Genomic DNA, 22,979 nt, shown 5'->3' on the forward strand with positions numbered 1-22,979 from the left:
TCTTGTTCTGGGAACGCCCGTCCTACGGGGCCCCGCCCCCTTATGGCCGGCCGCGTCGCTCGCGAACGCTGCGTGGCAGAGGTGCGCAGGAACGCCCTTTGAGGTTTCATCGAGCGCGTAACTCCGCCCAGCCCCTCCCTCCGTCTCGCTGGCAGGTGTGAGCCGCTCGTTGTTCTCCCTCAGACGGGATTCGGGTGAAAAAAGCGACGCTGCGTTGGCATGGTAACTGGGCGTACCCCGAAGCCCCCCCTCTGGCGCAGGTGAACAGAGCGGGCGTCGGCCCGGGACCGCTGAGGCGTGCGTCGGTGTCCTTGGGGCCGCAAAACCACCGCCCGTGCGCCGAAAAGACCAGGGTGCCATTTCCTGTGAATGTTGCTTTGGGAATGTTGCATTGTGGGAACTCCAGACAGCCCCCGCCAGCTGCTCCTTTCACTGCCTGCCTGACTTTGGAGGAGATGACTGTGATGCACTGTCACGACTGTTTCCAATGACAACAAATCCTTATGCTTTGACTGCCCATCATCAGGATGTGCATAGGGCCTTATGAATACTCACTTAATCCAGAATTTTGAAGGGAGCAGTCAAAATTTAAACGCTAGTTAAACAATCATGTTATGACATGCTGTGCCTGGCAACATACAATACAATATATTTAATGTGTGCGTGTGCGCCTGTGTGTGGGCGTTTGTGTGTACACGCATGTATACAAAGCTCATGGGCAAAAGAAGTGAAGTACACCTTTTCATAAAAATGACAATAATATAATTCTAATAACCTATTCTAATAATTCTAATTCTAATAATCTAATAACCGCACGTAAAACAGTGAGTTATTATTTTTCATCTCCAAACAGCGACGATTCTTGTTACATGCCCTGAAGTAAAAATAAATTTTTAAAAGCCAAACAGGGTTTGGACTGAAAGTGGAAGAGCATGTTTGGGAACGGCATGTTTTTACAACGCATCCAACACACGCACACACACATACACACACATGCACGCACACACACACGCACACACATGCTCACACACACACACACATACTCACACACACACACACACGCACACACACACACACATTTGAGCATGTCAGCTTTATCTCTCACAGTAATGAGTTGCTGTATCTCTGTGTGCCAGCCTGCCCCTCGTCCTCATCCTCCCCCTCCTCCTCATCCTCCTCCTCAGGGCTAAAGGGGTCCCAGGCACACGCCTGTGACAATGGGGGAGATGTATCCCATAACCCCCCGGGGCTCGGTGTTAATTCGTATCAGTACAAAGGGGATTGGCCTCGCTGCCTCCATTATGTGCGTGTGGAGTTGGCGGGGTAGGACGGGTGGGGGGAGGCGGGGCCTTAGGCCAAAACCTTGAAATGTCAATCCCCAGATAAGGGGGTCGAGGGTTGCGTAGCTGCTGTGGCTCTCTTAAGATCTCTCAGTGAAACCTCCGGGGGGGATTTCAGTGGGGAACGGCTGCCCTCTTCCACAGCAGGAGTCCCCAGTCCCTCGGGCACCACGTTAGCCGTTAGCTGGGCTTTCTCTAACAGGCCCGAACAGAGGCCTTCCCGTCCGGCTGAAGTTTTTCAGCCTCTCGCGGAGCGACGCTAACCCTCGGTCGTATCTCGAATCGGACAGCGCTAGCGCCGAAAGGGCGGTGCGCGGGGTCAGCCGCGCCCCTGTCTGCACTGGGGCCGTACAGCGCGGAGTCCGCGGCGCTCTGTTAGCGCACGGCGGCGGGAGAACGGGCAGCGGCTGGCAGCGCGCTCTTCGGAGCACTCACAGGCCCGCCAGTCCTCTCCCAAATTAACAAAGGGTGGGGGTGGGAGTAGCCTTAAATATTACACTCCGAATGCTAAAAAAAAAAAGAAAAATGAAATTACAGCTTGTTTTAAAAATATGTTTTAAAAAGGGAGGGAAAAGGAAGCTGCTTAATCTGCCGTTCCTCGGGGAGAGCTCTGTGTGATCCAGCTGCTTCCTTCCCAAGAACATTTCAGATGCGGCGACATGTTTTAACAGTGAGCCTGCCTGGTGTTCGCTGCCAACGCTCCGGTAATGTTTTCCCAGCGTTGTCCGAAGGTCGCGTCAGCGTCGCCGCGGCGGGCCTCAGCGGCGTACCGTTCCCGCCGTTCGCCCCCGTGACCCGCCGCCGTTTGAGAGCGGCGGGCGTCCCGTCGTCCTCCGGCGGCCCTTACACGGTCTCGCGAAGGGGGCGCGGCCCCTTTGACAGATCGCTGCGGCGCGCGACCTCGTCCCGCGACCTCGTCCCGCACGCAGCGGAATCGGGGGGGTGAGCGGTGTGGTTCCGCGGCCCGTGTCGTAAATCAGGACGCGCTAATGCGCTAACGAAGAGAAACGACGCTCTGGCCTGCTGGGGGCTGACACGCTACCGGAACGTTCTGAGCACGCCGTGTCCCTTTCGCTCTCTGCCCTCGGTTACTGCGGCGGGGCGGGGGGGGACGGGGGGGACGGGGGCGGTGTGGGGGGGGGAGGCTGGTCAGGAAGCGGATGGGGACACGCTGTGGAGCGGCCGTGTGCTCAAACCCCTGACCCAGCGCATCCATCAGGGGTTAACTCAGTTCAAATTCAGGGTATTAATCTGCATTGTGGGGACTCAGCACTCAGTGACATGTTTGATGTAGTGAGGACTTTAGTCTCTACACACACACACACACACTCACACTCTCACACACACACACACACACACACACACTCACACTCACACTCTCACTCTCACACATACACACACACACTCACACGCACACTCTCACACACACACACACACACACACACACTCACATTCTCACACACACACACACACACACACATTCACACAAACTCACGCTATCACTCACACACATATACACACACACTCATACGCACACAAAAAACACATGCATACACTCACACACACACACACATACACACACACACACACTCACACTCTCACTCTCTCACACACACACACACACACACACACACTCACACTCTCACTCTCACTCTCACACACACACACACACAGTTGTACTAGCACACAGTAAATGCATACACTACGTGGCCGCCCACATGTGCACGCCTCATGAAGTGATATCACAGTGATGATTCCGCTTGTAAATCTGAGGGGTGTTCTCTTGCTGCTAAAAGCGTCCTATTGAGTTGCTCAAGCAGCAGCTATGCTTGGAATGTCTTTTCCTTCGCTCCAGACAATCGCCAAAGACGCGCCATAATTCAGTGAACGGACTGCTGTCAACGTTTTTCTGAGAGCCGCAGAATGATGCCCTTCCCTACGGGACCTTCTCCTGCAGGAAAACAAATACCGAATACCAAAAATAACTGAGGAGAAAACGAGGACTGCAGCTCTCGCAAACACAGAAACGGGATCTGTGATGATTTTGGCACATGCCCGTACTGAAGGGCCATAATTGAAAATCCATAGCCTCTGTGTTATGCAACGGTGGATCTGTTTCAAATTTACGTTTTTAAAAAAGAAATCGAGAGGGCCTTCTTCTGGGAATCCGGGAATGAAAACCCCAAGTTTTTTCTCTCTGTAATTTATTGCTGTGGACATCTCGTATGACTTTTTCACATTCCTCTGACATCAACTGTGAAGCTTCCTGGAGCTGAGGCATGGGTGCAACGGGGGCGATTGCAACATTCAGAATTAAGACTGCAACATTCAGAATTAAGACTGCAACATTTAGAATTAAGCCTGCAACATTCAGAATTAAGACTGCAACATTCAGAATTAAGACTGCAACATTCAGAATTAAGACTGCAACATTCAGAATTAAGACTGCAACATTCAGAATTAAGACTGCAACATTCAGAATTAAGACTGCAAACTTCAGAATTAAGACTAACATTCAGAATTAAGACTGCAACCTTCGGAATTAAGACTGTAACATTCAGAATTAAGACTGCAACCTTCAGAATTAAGACTGCAACATTCAGAATTCAGACTGCAACATTCATAATTCAGACTGCAACCTTCAGAATTAAGACTGCAACGTTCAAATTTAAGACTGCAACATTCAGAATTAAGACTGTACCAGTTGCTTCCCATATTTTACAATCAAGGTCGATTGCTCTGTGCATCACTGGCTTTTAGCTGTTAGGAGTCTGAACATGATAAGAAAAGAGAAACCATGCTTGTGGGTCAAAATACTGAGGACCATTCACGTCTGATTGCAACCAAAGCTTTTTTTGTTGTTGTTGTAAGCAGGTTTTTCTTTGCTCTAGCCTAGCACTTGTCGTCTTTCAAACTTGTGCACATGTGTGCGTGCATGTGTGTGTATTTCTCCATAATGAAGATTGGATTCAATCAATATTTGTCTTTAACTTACAAATAAATTCAATTGTTTCTTCTTCAGTTGCAAATGCACTTTGACAAGTGGGTGACTGCTGAACTTAATCCTTAATTTTTAAGTCAGAGTTCAAGACAAAATGATGACTGAAGCCAGGCCTTTATCACTGATCTGTGAACAGCCCACTTCTGGTCATGTGACACTGTGGAGCCCCGTTTCTAAGTGACCATTAGAGAGTGACCATTGAGAAAATCATACTTAACTTGACTCACAGTGTTCCCACTTATAAACAGGACAGGCATCTGGTTTCCAGCAAGGAGAGTGTCCTGTGGGAAAGCATTCTATGGAAAATTCCCAAATTCTTCTCTGGAGTGGCATGTACGCAGAACCCCCCCCCCCCCCCCCCCCCCCCCCCCCCCCCCCCCCCCCCCCCAGAGGTGATAATGAATGGGAGAAAACAAAGCATCATGGCATTTAGGGAGCAGCAGATGACCCTGTGGAAACCCAGAACCTCAGAGTGTCTGTTGTATTGTTTGGGTTACTGGTGTGGATTTGTATTTTGTTTTATTTTTTTAAATCATGCTTTTGTCCACCTGTAGGAGGCACTCACGCTCTCGTATAAGATGGGCGGTCTGCATTTCCTTCCGAATTACTGGGTGAGGCCCCACGGCTGCCTGTGGAGGGCAGTCTCCTGTGTTCCCCCTCCTGCCTTTGATCTGATTGGCCCATCCTCTCCTGCCTTCCCTCCGATAGGCCCATCCCTTCCTGCCTTCCCTCCGATAGGTCCATCCCCTCCTGCCTTATCTTTGATAGGCCCATCCCCTCCTGCCTTCTCTTCAATAGGCCCATCCCCTCCTGCCTTCACTTTGATAGGCCTGTCCCGTCCTGTCTTTGCTCTGATAGGCCCATCCCCTCCTGCATTCACTTTGATAGGCCTGTCCCGTCCTGTCTTTGCTCTGATAGGCCCATCCCCTCCTGCCTTCACTCCGATAGGCCCATCTCCTCCTGCCTTCACTTTGATAGGCCTGTCCCGTCCTGTCTTCGCTCTGATAGGCCCATCCCCTCCTGCCTTCACTTCGATAGGCCCGTCCCCTTCTGCCTTCACTCTGATAGGCCCATCCCCTCCTGCCTTCACTTCGATAGGCCCGTCCCCTCCTGTCTTCGCTCTGATAGGCCCATCCCCTCCTGCCTTCACTCTGATAGGCCCATCCCCTCCTGATTTAACTCCTATTGTCCCATAAGATTGGCCCTGTACGGTGCTGGAGTGCTGTGAAGAGTGCCTGTAGTCTGATTAGGTGCTGGTTGTAGTGATGCTGCTCAGTTACCCCCATATTACTGTTCCGGCACAGCCGCTTATATGTGGCTTTGTCTAATAAATCTAGTAAAGCTAATAAATCCCTAAATGCATTATCACTGAAGTATGTATATATATATATATATATATATATATATATATATATATATATATGCATCCTCTTGCATCCAATGGGACCAAACAATCTAACATTAATCTAACATGGCCACAGACAACATAACATCATTCAGTGTCATTTCAGTCAGTCAAATGACATTCTTCTTTCCCTCTCTCTCTCTCCCTCTCTCCCTCTCTCACAGGGCAGCGACAGTGAGTACGAGGTGGACCCCAACCGGCAGAAGACCCACTCCTTCGTCAACCACTACATCAGCGACCCCACCTACTACAACTCCTGGCGCCGGCAGCAGAAGGGCATCTCCCGGGCCCAGGCCTACAGCTACACCGAGTCCGACCCCGGGGAGCCCGAGCTCAGCGCCCCGCCCCCGCCCCTCCCGCCGCTGCCCCCGCTGCCCCCCCAGCTCAGCTCCACCCCCCCGGCCCAGCCCCCGGCCCAGGGCAGCCTGTTCAGGCCCAAGGGCAGCCGGACTCCCACCCCGTCCCAGCAGAGCTCCAACCCCCCGAGCCAGCACAGCACCCTGTACAGGCCCCCCAGCAGCCTGGCGCCCGGCTCCCGCGCCCCCATCGGCGGGTTCTCCTCCTTCGTTTGACGCGCAAGACTCTGAAAAAGGAAAAATACACATAACACCCGCCGCGTGAACCCCACCGGCCTGCAAAAGGGAATTATCCAGATCCAGAATTCACTTTTTTTGTTACATGTTTCTGGCCATCTTGCATTTGTTTGTCTTTTCAGATTTTTTTGATTACTCTTTTTTTATTTTTAGGAAAGTAAGGTAGGCAGACAGCATTCTTGCCCCCTCCCCCCTTTACCCCCCCCCCCGAGTGTGGGTGCTGCCGTGTGCATATTTTTGTTTTTCTTTCTTTCTGAAAGACAATCACTCAAAAAACTGACAGCATCTATACTTCTCTTTTTTTTCTGCTTGAACGAGTTGCATGATATTTTTTTTTTATAACTTCTTCCATTTTTTTTTTTTTTGGTTGTTCTTATTTTTTCCCACAAAAACACAGAAAAACTTAGAATCTGTGAGATTCTCTTTTAAAAAGAAAACACGACAAAATATCTAAAATAAAACAGTGTTACAAAAAAAAAGTCATTACCGCAGTTCATGTGCGGAGCCGTGGATGTGAGTGAAAACAGGCTCGCAGGAATGAACTGAGCAACGAAAGGACTAACCAGGGAAGAAAGAAGATGGGAAAAAGTGAGTGAGCAGAGAAAGAGGGGAAATGTGACATTGGGACTGGCAGTTGTACACCTGTACGCCCCCCCCTGCATGTGAGAGGGTAGTTCAGCGGTTGGTTTGAGGAAGTTGTCAGGAGCCTGTATGTAAAACGTGTTGTATATTCTCACGCTGAGCATCAGTCTTTCCTCAGAGGAGACATATGACTGGAATAACACATGTAGAATATTGTCAGAGAGCAGAAAAAAATAAAAACCTATCAGTGTCAAAGGTCAAAGCTTAAAAAGTACTGTGTGCTAAAACTGTGAGGAGCTCCGAGATGGCCTTGAATGTAACGTTTTGACGATACCTTTTTGTGAATTTTATAGAACGATGAAAAAGATTCGAAACCCTGGTGGTGGACAGATTACCAATTCTGCGGTGGCTGAAAGTCACTTTACTGCTTTGGCAATACAAGTCTAAATATATCTGAAAGATATGGGTGTAATTTTACCCGAAGCAAACCTTTCATAATATCAAAGACATCGTGTGAAAAGAATAGAAATTTTGATCCCCGTTCAGCCAGTGAATAGTTTACTTGCCTTTTAAACAAGGGCACCTTTGTTGTCCATAAAGACAAAATGCACATGTCGTCAGGTGGTCCTCCAGCAGGATGACATCATCTCTGACAGCTTTAAGCACCCAGCGGTGATGTCATGGGATCCTGTCCGCAGACTTCCAAGTCACAAAGATTAGGTTATATAAACAATGACACGGTTTTAGCTGCGAGGGAAAGAGTTTTTGTTTAACCAGATGGTTTGAGCGATGTGACAATGTGTGGATCAGTGTGAACTGTTGGTTTGGGGGCTCATAGGGTGTCATTGTTACGTGAGCTGTTGACAGGAAATGTAATGTCAGTAACGTTTTTTTTTTTTTTTTTCCTCCTGTTCTAAGAATCATTTTGCGGAATATTTGTGGCACGTCTGTGAAAATGTGGGTGTTCTCAGAAAAAGCGACACGAAGAGCTTCGAGGGGAGCTTAGCGGAGTCCCGCAAGACGGCCGCTTTGCATTGTGGGAATCACATAAACAGTGAAGACTGCTCCCAAGGATCACAGCTGTGTCCTGTTCAATCAGATGCCCGGATCTGACACAGTCAAGGCTCTGATAGGTCACAGACATGTATTTTAAAAATATATATATATGAAAACTACTCTAGTTCTTTTCTCTGTGAGGTGAAATCAATGTACAACATCTATCATTAGATCTGAGTCGATCTGATTGTAGTACATTTCTGAGTACATTTTAATTGAACTCAGTGGTACTGAATGCCAGGCATATGGATACAAGGTTAAGGGGGAGGGGGAGAACGGGGGTGTGTTTATGTTAGTGTGTTGGGTTCATTTGAAAAGTGGCCTTGGAATCACATTACTGTAGCCATGGAAACACACATATGAAATGGCTTTTACAGTAGGAGGTGGAGTTGGTCCGGACATGCAGAGCCACTGGCACTGGGACACCCCGTGGGGGCCGGGGGGCCGGGGGGAGGGGGGGGGGGGGGGGGCGCGGGGTGGGGGGGGGGGGGTTTGAGTGTGGAGGGGAGTGGGGCAGGGCGTTTCACATGCTTGCGGTTCCAGTCTGATTTGTTTTTTCATATCCCAAAGAGGCAGGGTTTTTTTTTATCTTGCCGGCTGTGCGGTTCTGAAGCGGTTCTGTTGTGGTCAGACTGCGGTTTCTGTGTTTAGTGTGGCTTCCCTGTGGTGTTACCTGGGAGGGGTTCCAGCTGCTGGTCTCTCTACGCTCAGTTCAGTTTTGCACGTGGATGCATAGCTGTTCCAAACTCAAACATAGGATTTGTGACTGATCAACAGAAAGACCTTTCAGATGTACTGTGTGTGTGTGTGTGTGTGTGTGTGTCTGACCCATTAGGTGATGAAATCCCTGGCTGTCCCTTTCCCCCCCAACAGTGGGTTAACGATCACAGATAAAGCGGATCAGCGGTGCTGTGAAAGCCTGTTAGTCAGGGGCAGCTGTCCCCCAGTGACCCGGCATGGTCCAGCACCCCCCCCCCCCGACCACCCCCCCAGCCAAGGAGGAGCCACGTGGAGGTCGGAGCACCACGACGTCCCCTCAGTCTTATTTGCAGTCCCTGTCCATGCTTGCTGGCTTGGAAAAGCTTTGCCTTTCCCCACGACTGTGCGGGGAGAGAGAGAAAGAGAGAGAAAGAGGCAGAACTCAGACACCTCTCCTCTTCCTCTCCTTTCTTCCCATCGGGCATCTTTCCCTCTCCTCCCCTTTCCTCCAGTCAGTCCACCCCTCCCTTTTTCCAGCATTCCCAGCCAAACATGAGCAGGGAAGGGAAATGAGGAGTGACAGGCTGGAAGAGAACGACAAACAGCAAACCTCTCCCTTTCTCTCTTGCTTGCTCTCCCACTTTCAGTCTCTTGCTCTCTCTCTCTCTCTCTCTCTCTCTCTCTATCCATCTATTTCTGTGCCCTGCCTTGCTTTCTCCTTCTTGGACAATTTGCTAGTTTTTCCAAAAAAACATTTTTTTTTACTGTTGCACTGCCAGTCAGTAACAGCAATAAGCAGTTACATATTCCCAGTGACAAGGCCAGGGTGCTTATGGGACAGTCTGTCCCATCCTCCCCCTGACACACCAGGTGGGCTTTCACTCAGCTGAGGGGCAGTGTCAGTAATGTTCACAAGCTCCTCCCACCAAGGGCAGAGCAGTGGTCCATACCCCCGTGGGGCGGGGCGGGGCGGGGCAGAGGTAATCCGCTAATTCTAGGCCAGGAAACTGTCACTGAGGTTGGAAGAAAGGACTGGAGATATGTCCCAGAAGAGGGATCCCAAGAGGAGAGGAGAGGAGAAGAGAGACTCAACCCGACAGTAGAACAGGAGTGGAAGGGGTTTCCTCCCGAGCAACGCAGAGGCGTCATGTGACCACCGTCAACGCAGTGCGCCGTCTTAGTTACGCTGAACATCCCCGACGGGCGACTGAAGTTTAAATCAGCCATGAAACTGTAAATAACTGACAACCCCCCAGCCGCCATCCCCCTCAGCAGGGGTACAAAGTACTGGGCGCACAGCCAAAAGGGAGGACAACTTTCTGAAATATGAATGTTTAATGCACATATGTACCGTATGTACAGAGAGTGAGAGCGTGTGTGTGAGAGAGAGAGAGCACTTACGGAGATTATATCATTTTATAAGCAGCTGATGTTAGAGCCAGAGTGAGCGGTGACTTGTGGCAGGTATATGTGCGTGAGGCTGACCCCGTGTGCCTGTGCAAGCACAACTGAGAATGAGAGCAGAACCGAGTCGAGTGTAGCATCTCTGGTCTCTGGGGTATTTTGAGAGATAGCACAGCACACAACACAGTTAGCACACTTTCTGCAGATGTGGTGTTTCAGGTTTTACGTGTAGTCCTCTGAGATTTGTCCGGCCTTGCCCTTGCACACTGTTCAGCACCAGTAGGAACTAGGCACTGGGTTCTTTCCACTCCAGCATCTGTACTTCTCTGACCAGTAATTGCATTATTTACAATTTACATGTATTTGACCCCCCTGGAGTCATGTGGACCGCACGTGCATCGATCTGTTTAATGTCTAGTTTCATAAAACACACACGTGCACATGCGCACATACACACACACACAGACACAGCACAATGCATGTTTCATACCTTGAAAGAGACCGTGTTATTTCTGTTGAGGCGAACAAGAAATAATTAGTCATTGAGAGGCCCGGGGTGCTTGTCCCATCAAAAGCTCCTTGGTGAGGCTCCCACACGTTTGAGTCCTGAGCTCTCTGGGAGCCCGAGGGCAAAGCCTCGTTCAGCGCTTACGTTTCCACGGCTTCGTCAGAACAGAGGCAGGTTTTGGAATCCATTCGCTGCCACATCACGAACCCTTCTGTGCGTCTCCGGACCACACGCGCGCGCATGAAATTAACTCGGAGCTCGCGCATAATGATTCAGTTGGTCCGCGTGCGGAAGAAAGCTCTGCGGTTTAACAGGCTGACGGGGATCAGCTGCAGCGACCGGCGGGGATTTCCTTAATTTCTGCCACCGCGTCTACTCCGGTCCCCCTGCACCACGCTGTGGGCTTAGCTTTTCTGCCTGTCGCAAATCATTTCGAAAGCTGGCGGCCGGGTTTTCGAACGATTTTTATTCCGCGTGCTCCGGCAGCAAATTCCCGATTTCTCTGCAGTCAATCAATTTGAAAATCACCGAGACCCCAGGCTACACGTTTGAGTGCAAGGGGAAATTTGTCAACCTCCAAGGACAGCTTTGTGCACGGTGTGTAGTTTAGCTGTCTCAACTGTGAAATTGTTCACCATGCCGCGGTCTTCTGAAGCAAGTAGACTAGATGTAATAATTCAAAACCATTGTCATGTGCATACTGTAAGGGGTAAACCGTTGTTGGATGAGTGTGGATGTTATTACTGATGGATTGGATGGGACACCTGGAAACAAAATGCAAAGCAACTATGGGTTAGTGTTGCCAGAGTTAAATTACGTTTGTTTTGGGACTTTTTGGTTATGTGTTTGCTTTTGTTTTTATTTTTTTGCTGTGAATCATAGCTGTTTGGATCTGTTTATCTGTCTTGAGCATCTTTCAATGCCAAATATAGGTGGGTAAGTTTGGGATTTTTTGATGTAGGTAATTAAATTTGCATCTTAGGTGTGTGTGCCTGTTCTGGCTGCAAGAGAGAGGTGGCGATATGTTTTGACTAGAGGTAGCTTTTTCTTTCACTTCTAACTTTTATCTTTGTTCGATTTGGGGCTGGTCAGGCCCTGTCATGTTTGTGTCTGTGTCACTCCAGCGTCACACTCTACTCTCCCCACACTCTACACAGAGGACAAATCCCCACCACACAACACACACACACACACACACACACACAAGAAGTCTGTTTGACCTGTTGAACTCGTATACAAGTTATTTCTACGTACAGTGTGCTTAAGTGTAAATCCAAAGCTGATTTAAAAAGATATACAAACAACCCCACAAGTAAAAAAAAAAAAAAAAAAAATTATTCAGAAATATGAGAAAGAAAATGAATATTTATTTTTATGAACAAATGATAAAAGTATGAACATTTTGAAATATGATCTAGCTGATAAGCCACATTGCTCTTGCTGTGATGACCTCATTGAATGGCCAAAAGGGCAGGGCTGCATGGAAAAGTCCAGCCCTAGCAGAGAAACTTGCTGAACACAGCATTACCCACAAAGCATTGTGTTTCGCTGTATTTTCTTTTATTCTCAACTCTGTTTTTTTTTTTTTTTTTGTGAAATGTGAAAGGTCAGGTCTGCTGGATTTGATAACAGGTAATACTTAAGTCTGAACTGCTTCATGGATGTATTAAAAAAAAAACATTCTTCATTTCAGTCTATGAAATCGTAACCTTTTCCAAGAATTAGCTGTGGATTTTACTTCATTTCTTCTGAAGATATTTTTTTAATTTTTTAATTTTGTGTTCTCATTTTGTGGGGTATAAACAGCCATTGCAATTGGTTACTAGCTACCAGTGCTGGATGAGGGGGGTCTCCCAAACTGACAATGTGTCACCCCCCCCCTCCAGAACATATTGTAATATATTGAGTGTTTAGTGCCAAGGATGTATTCTGTGTGATCAAATATATTCTTTATTAGACTACAAAAAAAAATTCACTTGAAGGTGCTCTGGAGATTTCCATGACTTTGTGGCTCTGGGCAAAATTTCAGGTAGAAGTAAGAATTTGAGGTGACATGATTAAAAAAAAAAACATTATTTTCTAAATAAAAAAAAATTAAACTGGACTGCCTCTGTCTCTTCTGTCGTCGTGGTTACAGAGGAACGTGGCCGTGTGGGGAGGGCAAACGGACACTCTTCAAATCTGGTTCCGAAAACAAACGAACAATGTTCGCATGTCTCTCGCTTGTAACTGCCTTGGCAGTGCACACTGGCCAAGAGTGACATGAGTTAGTCAGGAGCTTGGTTTACCGTCCAACCCAGAGGCTGCAAATTTGACTTTGGGGTGAGGCAATGCTGTTGCACCCTTGAGCAAGGCGCTTAACTTGACTTGCCTCAGCACCTGTCTGGCTGTTGAAATGGAATGGTGTGTAATGCAGCAGGGTTAATCCAGTTCACGGCAACCCTGCAAGACCTGCAGTTATCTAAGGTGTAGTCAGCCTGCTCTCGGGTCTAAGGCCTCCTGGCAGTTGCTGAACACTTCCGCAGCAAAATGTTCTGTGTTAGATCAACTGTGACACGGGCATTTTAATCTGATTGAGTAACCCCCAACCCCCCCCCCCCACCCCCCCCCCCCCCCCCACCCCATGTGCTGAAGTCATTCATGAGCAGGCGATTTTACGCTGAATGTTTATTGGAAAATATTTATTAGACATATATTGAATTTCCTCAACTAGAACTCAAATTTTATTTATATAGCGCATTTCACAGTAATTGTCACAATACACTTCACAGACAACCCTGGCCTAAACTCGCACAGCTTGAAGCAACAGTGGCAAGGAAAAACTCTGTGTAGCAGATGGGAAGAAACCTAGGAAGGAACAGGGCTCAAGGGGGGGTGGGGGGCGTGGGGGGGGGGGGGAACCCACCCTCCTCTGGTCGGCTCAGGGTGTAGATCAGTCAAATTGGTGGCAACAAAATGACAAACTACATGCTTTAAATGTATTGTAACTAGATAACTTAAAAAAAAAAAAAAAAAAAAAAGCAAGCTTGCAACCCCATGAGACAAAGCCACAAAATGCGGTTGTTCCTGAGAACTCCAATGTGATGTTTTTTTTTTTTTGGTTTTCTTTCTGTGTGACTTTGAGGAAGCACTGGACAATTACTCATGATTCTGCAGCATGCGACACAGTAATGGGATGACTCATCCTTACAGCAGGCAAGAAGAAGCTCGGCCCTGTTTAATGAAGCACAGTACAATGGTCTGTGCACCGAACTTGAAACTCAGAGATTGCAGAGGTTTGATTCTCAGGTTACGCATTGCCACTTATAACTTCGGTTGAGGTACCTAAACTAAATTGCTTCAGTGACCATCCTGCTGTTTAAAAGGACTGTATGTGAAATACAAGCTGTGTAAGTCCCTCTGCGTAGACTGTTAAATGTATTATAACGTCATGTGTAGCACAAAAAGTGGGAGGTGCATACAATGGGGTAGTACCACAGAAGCACTCCTCAATGGGCCCCAACCCACACACACACACACAACTGGAATTCCAGTAATCCAGTATCTCAGGAATTTGTATTGTAACTTTCAGATATCATTTTACTGCTTGAACATTAGACACACCAGATGCTTAGCTCAGGAATTATTCACAGTGTCAAGCCTCACCATATTATGATATCATAGATCATAGTGCATTATATGTCATGTAACCGTTTACTATTACGATTGTTTCCACTTTTCCTTGGAGAGCGCGTCACGTGGTAAACGCCTCATATCGGCTGGATTCGTTCAATTCTAAAACTGACCTGAGTGGACATCTGTGATGGCAAAAAATAAAAAAATATATAAATAAAATAAAAACCCAGAAAGCTTTCGTCCTGTAATAGTCTTGTAATACAAATAGCACGCATTGAGCATACTGTGGCCTTATGATTTTCTGATCAAAGCTGGGAAATCTATTGAAGATCAGCACTACTCCTATTTACTTTTATTTTTTTAATAATAAAAAGGGCTGCAACGAAATGGTAGACAATAAAACGAGCGGAATAGAATCTATGTTCACTAATCAGGACAAGTGCGAGGAAGTGCAGCGTAATGGAAAAGTCGAATTTAATTGCACATTGTGGAAATTCCTCAGGCTGGGTTATAATTATATCGTTCATGTAATTAGAGGATCAGAGGGATTCTCGTAAATGAATCGTTGCGGAGGAAATAAAGGAATTAATGTATAAAGGTGCGGAAGCACTGGCACTGTGCTCTCTGAGTTCAAAAACAAATACAAACAGCAACAACACGAGCAAACATGCAATAATTATTATGGCAACATTTACTATTAGCTACGTATTGTCTTAAATTGTTAGCTGTTATGTATTTGGTTAGATGCATTTTTTATTTACAATATGGACACGTCTTCAATCGTGATGCTTAGGCCTGTTGGGAGTTTAAATGTCATTTTTAAATTATTTTTATGTATTTATTTATTTATTGCAAAAATGATTGAGCAGCCGAAGAATGCGGTCAAGCTGGTCAACAATATTAATCCTGACCCTTGATAGTTAGACATGTGGTTGACGCATGTTTAAACACCCCAGAAAGTTGGAACATTATCCCGTATCCCATGAATCACGTTAACTGCAGCAATAAATAGGGTTCCTGCAGCTTTAAACGCTCGAAGGGGGAGTGATTTCACAACCAATTCAGAGTTGGAATAATCCGACTGTTCAGTGCACCGTCACCACACAACGCGGACGGAGGTTTAGAGAGACTGAACTGTGAAGTTGTACAGGAACTTTAGAGTTAATTCACTACGAATAAATTGATATATTGCTACTTTGTCGTACATACCTTAGTAAATGGTGGCATGTATGCCTGTTTTAATACTGTATCGTCAATACATGTGCAACTATCTGTCGTAGCCTATTAGCAAAGGATTTACAAAACACTAAAACAAACCTGGTTTGTTTCCCGAATCTCAAGAAAACAATTCGTGATTTATTAACGGCTGCAGTGTACCGGGGTGTTTGCTGAATTACTTCGCCGTAAGCACTACTGCGGAAAACGAGGTGAGTTTAACCTGGTGGCGTTGTCGGTGTAGTTGATTATTCTCTCTTACTGTGGCCAAGCGGGTAGACTATCCTAAACTGCAGTTGAACTTCATAATATGAGCACGGTTAAGCGCAAACCAAGATTATTTATTCGTGTGTTTTTAAATTATTTTATTTATTTGTGTTTTTTCTTAGGATGATTTTTTAAAGAATGAACGGATGCTTTTAAAATGAATCATTTCTCGCACGAGATTCGTCACTGATGATGTAGTGTGCTCATATAATCATCGATAGTTCCGCTTTGTCCCAAACGCGCCTGCAGACTGGTCGGACACAATGAATCGCGGCTGCTTTGTTCACATAAGCAAAAGCTCTCCTCGCATTTAGAATGCCTAGAGATCCCCGCCGCACTGCAACAATGCGCGTGCAGCGTTCTCTCTGTGGTGGGACTGCCTGAAGGTCCGCACTTTGGAAGCAGCTAACACGCTCTCATTGTGTCCCGAGCGGCTAACACACATACACTTATTGTGCCCCTAGAGCTCGTTCTTATTCGGGATGCTTTGTGACTGCGTCGCCATCTGAATTAGTTCGGATCCTTTTTGAAGTGGTCAAGGGCGCGCAGGACGTGGTGTACTTGTTATATGGCCTTTATCTCGTCAGTTTTGTTTACGCCGAATATCACTTTTTTGTGGAAGGAGCTATCATTTGTTTTTGTTCTCACAGCAGTCTGGGAAAGGTCCTGTGGATTAGAGCACTCGCGAGTTATTATCTCTGTTGGTTACTCAAAATTTCATAGGAATTTCTTGTGACATTTTAAACGTTGTTTAGAGTTGTGTAGCCAGCCAGTAGATTAAATGCGCCGTCCTCCGCTCACTTTTCTGTTGGGGCGAGTGAGACAATGGTGGCAGAATATATGCAAGCGACTGTCATCTTTAGCTGCCTATTGTTACGCTGCCGGCTCGTGCGTCGGATGCAGGCAGGGAATTTACAGTACCATCATGTTTTGCTTTGCGTGTTATGAAAGCGTGGTTGGTCGTAAGTAAAAATAAACACAGAAACCACCCTGGGAGTTAGGCGCGCACTATCTGGCCATTGTGTCAGTAAGCACCAGTGCCTCTGAACTGCGGTTCAATTTTTTTATTTATTTTTTAATTAGTCCTATTTCCACTTTTGGTGTCTTAAATGTTGTGCTTCCCCGCGGCTACCCCAACGGTCATTATACGTCCTGGACCGTTAGTTCCCGTCCAGTACCCCGCATCAGTGGATTCATGCGCTGTGTCATCCCTCTGTCATCTCTTCTAATCTGGAGAGCTCAGATCAAGTTCACTAGACGGAGTTGGAGGCTTGCCCTAATTCATTGTGAGGTTCGGTAGACTGGCCGCTCGTCCTCAATTCACTGATGCCGCGCGACCTCCCAAACCGGAGGAGGAAAGTTGTTAAGGTGGAGCGCGCCCCCTCTTTGATGTGCCTGTCTGTCGTTGAAGGCACCCCGCTGACCGTTGAATGGGCATTGTGAGGCATTACAGTAGGAGCCTACAGGGCAGAAAATCACAAGATTGCCTGTTTTTTTTCTGTGGGGGTTTTTTTTTTTTTTTGAGCAGTCCTTCACGTTAGCACCAGGCTCTGCTAACACAGACACAAAAGACAGAATTGGCTGTTTTCTAATAGTGGGCAAAGTGGAGTTTGTAAGGGCAGGACCATGTCGGGCGCACAGATAATCATTCCGTGGCAAAAACATGCTCCTTCGTTTTTATGGTCTGATTGATCTTTGCTTTAAAGAAATGTGTATATATATATTTTTTTTTTTAAACCTGCAAGTATGTGTTGTATATGTATTTTCTGACTGGGCAAATTGTCTTCTGGTCAAAAAGAGTGTTCCTGTCACTCTCGACCATCCCTCACATTCCCCTGTTGGTCTCCCCAAGGTTTAAGCCTGGAAAAAGGATAGGATTTTCACAGATGTGGATGATAAACCAATGAAACAGGGCTTTACCCATTGAAGCTGGAGTAGATCAGTGATGTTTTTCAGACTTATGGTGTGCAGTCATGTTTATTTGTATACCTTAAGCCATTGAGGGAGAAAGGTAGGGAATGCTGTGATTGGTTGCTATGCCTGCACGCTCAGCAGAGCTGAGAGACTTGACAGATGGGAGAGTTACTACAACATCACACAGATGGGAAGAGCTGAAACCGACCAACGGTCAGAGACACACGCGCACACACATGCGCACATCACTCTTACAACCATGCACACACGCATACATACAACACATGCAAACTCACGCACAAACTTGCATCTCACACAGGCACACTCGTGTACAAATACACACATGCTGTCCTTCACGCGCACACACGCACACACACAAACAGAAGCAGACGTACATGCATGCACACTCATGATGGCGTACTCTCACACAGAGAGACAGGCTGTTGGGTGTCTGGGTTCCACTTGCTGCGTTCTGCAGAAGGCTGAATGGCGGTTGAACATTAACAGAGTTCCCATGATGCTCTGGGTTTCGGGGCGTGCCTTTGACCTCGTACAACCACAGGAGAAATTCCCTTTTCCCACTTGACCTACAGAGAGAGAAGGAGGGAGGGAGAGAGGACAAGGAGGAGGAGGAGGAGGAGTGCTGATGTTTGGGTCCCTCCCTTCCAGCATACTAACCCCCCCCCCCACACACACACACACACACGCGCGCACACACACACACACACACACACGCACACATGCCCACCCGCCCGCCATGTCTCCCTCTGTGCCAAGCCAGTGTGGCAGCTGACTGACGGCCTGTTTTCTGGTTCGTTAGCTAAGTGCCTGAAGCCTGCGCTCGTGAACGTGGCGTCCCCCTTTCACTTGGCTGTGCTTGGATATCGCCGCTTCCGATTGGCTGGGGGGAGCAGCCTTCATCTTTACGCCCCATTAGTTTAGAGGTAAGCAACTCTGCTTGCCTTCGAGTTTGTGTCCTTGGTCAATGCTTCTGCTGCTCTCGGGTCAAATGGGAACCAGTGATTTTATATATATATATATATATATATATATATATAAATGACTGTTAGTAGCCGACATGAAAAAAAGAAAAAGAAACAGCGCCGGTTGGCTGCGTTGGTACAGAGACCTCGGCCTCTCTCAAATTCAAATTCAAAATGCTTTGTTGGCATGAAATACACTTGTACTTATTGCCAAAGCGTACACATACTCTCTCTCCGTGTCTGAGCTTGCTTTGAGACAGTGTTGTTATGGATTATCTCACTTTGTTATGGAGTCAGCAGTTGACCTTCGATCCCCAGCCCTAATGCAGGCACAAGACGCTGCTCTGTGAAACTGCGGCCTCTCTCTATCTCTCGCCGATCCTGTGAACTGACGGGTCATTGGCTGGCATTTAGCAGACTAAACAGCCCCCCCCCACCCCCCACCCCCCACCCCCACCCCCGAAATCCCATGAGAACATGTAAACTGAAAGCAGCCACTGCTAAGGCTAAAAAAAATTAAACTGTTCAGCTTGGGCCACTGGTGGGAATCCTTGATTTTTCTTTGCCTCTCTTTCTCTCCTGCTCTCTCTCGCTCCACTCTCTTTCTTATTCTTTCCCTCATCAATTTATCTCACTCTCTTCTCCTCTCTCCCTCTTTCCCTTCTGTATCTTCTCTCTTTCACTTCCATTCTCTCTGTGGTCTCATCCCCTCTGCCGCTTGTTCTCTCTCCTCTTCTAGTTTTCCCACTTTTTCCTCCCCTTGACTTCGCCTCACTTTTCTTCAGCCACCCCTCCCCATCCCTTTTTCCCTCTCCTCTCCCGCACGCTCCTTGAATGCTGTTAATGTGCTGTATACACAGACGCTGGTTACATGTGACCAGGCCCCAGCTCTCTCTCTCTCTTTCTGTCTCTTTCTCTTTCATTGTGTCTCCCTTTCTCCTTCTCTGTCCGTCTCTCTCCCCAAACTCGAGTCACCTCTTTAAGTAGCGGGACGCTGTTGCCGGTTACACGTCTCTGTTAAGGGCTGGAGTGAAGGTCTCTTGCCTGGTGAGTAAGGGGCGCAGCGTAGACCCCGCGTGCGGCCTGCCAAGAAGCCTCCGGAAGCTCTGTAAAGATGGGAGCTGGCGGTCCGCCCGGAGCGGGCCGCTCTGAGGTCACTCTGATGCAGTTTACGGGGGGGTCGACGGTGGGGGGGGGGGTGTCTGAGACTGTGGAGATGGCCTGTTTCTCATCTGAACGCTGAATTTGGTTAACTCCTCTGAGGATAGCCGAAGGGGGCTCCTTCTCTGAGGAGTGAGTGAGTCGGGGGTTTTCGACTGAAAGTGGGTCAGATGAGACGATGGGATTATGTGGCTCAGCGCCGCTGAAGCTATAGCCCAGAGGCTTGCGACACGAATCGGCTTTGCCTGCAGGTGAAGGCCCCCTTGGGTGCCTCCTGAGGTTATGCTCTGATTAGGGGTGGGACCATTTACTTGAGTGAAGGCGTACTCGCCGGCATTTCGTTACGCATTGAGAGGAAAAGAAATGTTAGTGGGAAAAGCTACCTTATCGGAGACCATCGTCGCACGGGCTAGCTTACGCCAGAGCAAATTCACTGCGATGCCTTTAAGCTGAGCTGCTGCTGTAACACGACCTTTAGACATAAGAATGAATAAACAAATTAACTACTCGAGTAAACGCATGGACAAATCAGCTTGTAATCTTTCTGAGAAAATCACAAAATGTCCCACCCCTTGTGCTGTGGGTCGACTTACTTTATGATAACATACTCATCTGAACTCTGCTTCATGGATTTGAGAAAAGACTTGGGCTGTTGGTCTGTGGTTTGTGAATTGAGAAGAAATACACTGCAGGCTCCTTGTTCATGTGTTTTTAAGCAAGGGTGTGCTTCCTAAAAAAAAACTTGGCCGATGGGGAGGTTTTAGGCCTTCCCCTGTGATCTTAGTGGGGCTCCTTAAGTCAAAGGTCATCCCTAACATTTCTGCTGCCCTTTTCACCTTGTTGGTTTGATGTTGAGGATGTGTCCATGCCATGCGGCCATCTTCTTGTGTGTCATCTCCAGGTGAGATTAGGAAATTCCATGATCTGTTTGTTTTTGCTGTAATTTTAACCATTTTTATGGATGTTGACAGGCATTGATATGTGTGTGTTTTGAGGTGGAGTTGTGGGGTGTAAGGCTGGGGGGAGGGGAGGGGGAGGGTGGTAAAGGTTGGGAACATGAGTTTAGGATTTCTGAAAGAGGCAAGCATGTGAAGAATGTGTAGTGCAGATTATTTTAGGTGACTAGCTGGAACATGCTGGTTACCGGCCTTATAGAAGCTGTTTACAGACCACATGAGGTATTTGGGTTGACCAGATATGGACTGTGTACACCCTTGGCTTTGTGCATGATTGGGTTTTTTGACTGTGTTCCTCTGGTGGCATACTTAAAGTTTGAGGCCTTTATTACCCATGTATGTCCCATGGAAATAATTTGAAGAAACGCGCATTGTTAAAACTTTGCACCTTGCAGCTTTAAAGTAAATGGGTTGTTTTTGCACCGGTTTTTGTTTTCTGACTTAACATGTTCTGGTAACCCAGTCAAAACGAAATGCTTGGTCTGATGTAGGTTTATAGAAATGAAATAACATTCTCATGGGAATGCTGGTTCGTGTTCCTTGCCTGTGGTTTTGACCTTTCACCCTTTAGATCGTGAGTTCAGCAGTTTGACCTTTACCTTCCCCTGTTGCCGTAAACATGTAAACCCTTGAGCATGCAGCTCTTTAAAGATCCATTGTGTCTCAATAGGTTTCAGTTTGCTTCCGAACTCTTGGGTAGTATCAGCTTTCTTTAAAACGGTTAGTCTCTAGATCTCACTGTTCCACTGTGCGAGTGTGTGCCTGAGTTTGTGTGAGATACGTTCGCTTGGCCTTCCTGTGTGCCTCTTTATTCTCTTGGAGGTGTGTCGTGGGGTTGTGTGTACGTCCTGGAATATTTTGGCAGAGACCGCGAGCGGAAATTCTCTCTTGAACAGAGAGCACGTCCCTTTCAACTCTGAACATTCCCTGCGGGTGTCAAAATTTTTTCCTGCGCAACCTTCTAAAACATGAACTTCCTGTCAGAGGGAAGCTCAACCACTTCCAAGCGGGACAGGCTCTATTGAGAGGCTTTACCGTCAAAAAAACGGCCAACGCTGTGCCTTGGAACGTTCCTCCGAATCCTTCGCCAAGTTCCTGCTCAGACCGCTGTTGGACAGCAATCCCATGATCCTCTCTGTGCTGTGTCATTGGGCTCTGAAACCCAAGCACGGGCCATTCAGAGATGCATCGCATCATCTTTCCAGCCTTTATATCGAACCTTCCCTGAAACGTTTGGAACCCACTGCTGAGAAACTTGGCAGATCCTCGGTGATATCATCATGTTTTGAATGTAAATTCAATTCAGTAAACTTTATTTATCCCCGAGGGGCAATTAATTGCTCCACATATTATCAATCAACTTCAAAAGCAGATGGTACATAATGTGCACAATAGCCTGACATCACGAACAACAGAGATAACAATAAAAAAACGGGTCATGCAGTGGTTACTGTTTATGAAATATGACTGGCATGACGATGGTGAGGAACCGGTTCAGTCAAATGTATGTGAAACTACTGCCATGCGATAACAACTTGTACTCCTGGTATCTACATGACCACATTATGGAAATATTAGTCGCAGATGCCCAGTATTAAAAACTTTTTCCTTTGAAAATGAATTTTTCAATCTTTTTGAACTGGCCTGTATAGGTCTGTATATTTCAGAAGAACTAACAATGCTGTATGTGTAACGTGAGATTAAATGGATTATCTTAGCTCTTGTTATTGTATGTCTAGGTTACATGGTAATTATGTGCTGTTGTTGATGTTGAGAATGCTGAAAGTTGAGAGACCAGTTCAGAGAATACAATTAAAGCGCATGGGAAATGTTTCTCCACGGAAACGCATCTTATTTGTCTGGATAATTTAAATTTAATTCTGTAGGTTTCGGAGCGCCAAGCCAGGTTTCTTTCAGATCTTCATCTGAAACCGACGTCTTGGGTCACATCTTATTCGCCGCGACCCGAAGACGTCGGTCTCGCCTCCGTGAATCTCGCTGCCGTCATCGCCCGAACAACGCCCCGCGTTAGCGAGTGTTTGTCATAGCTGGCATCTGAGTCAGCGTTTTCCATTGAAAAAGGCGTCTGCCAAGCAGCTGGCCTATTTCCCCCCCCCCCCCCCCCCCCCTCAGCTGGGCCCACAGTGGCATCTGATCCTTTATCGCCAAAAACCACCTTCAGCCCCGTGCCGGCTGTGAGGGTTTGGCCTCTCTTGCGAGCGTTCTCGGCATTGTGGGAGAACCTTTTGTAGGTCTGTAGCATGAGTAGCATTTTTTTTA

The 22,979-nt window shown here is 47.2% G+C and overlaps 2 protein-coding genes across 3 annotated transcripts in view; both read left to right on the forward strand.

Annotated features, from left to right (window-relative positions):
• The window catches only part of sdk2b (sidekick cell adhesion molecule 2b), a 92,182-nt gene extending 85,484 nt beyond the window's left edge, over positions 1–6,698 (forward strand). Inside the window, exon 44 of the mRNA XM_035401039.1 lies at positions 5,911–6,698. Coding sequence (XP_035256930.1) covers positions 5,911–6,318 — 408 coding nt within the window. The 3' untranslated portion in view covers positions 6,319–6,698. The remainder of the gene's footprint in view (positions 1–5,910) is intronic.
• Positions 6,699–15,274: 8,576 nt separating this feature from the next.
• The window catches only part of cdc42ep4b (CDC42 effector protein (Rho GTPase binding) 4b), a 29,976-nt gene continuing 22,271 nt past the window's right edge, over positions 15,275–22,979 (forward strand). The window contains exon 1 of one of the 2 annotated variants that reach the window (XM_035405398.1): positions 15,275–15,630. The gene's annotated coding sequence lies outside the window, so the exon portion shown is untranslated. Of the gene's footprint in view, positions 15,631–18,423; positions 18,544–22,979 lie in introns of those variants that run through there. The other variant, XM_035405399.1, reaches the window with a different exon arrangement.

Source organism: Anguilla anguilla, chromosome 2 (genome assembly GCF_013347855.1).
Source record: "Anguilla anguilla isolate fAngAng1 chromosome 2, fAngAng1.pri, whole genome shotgun sequence".
Taxonomy (NCBI): Eukaryota; Metazoa; Chordata; class Actinopteri; order Anguilliformes; family Anguillidae; genus Anguilla; species Anguilla anguilla.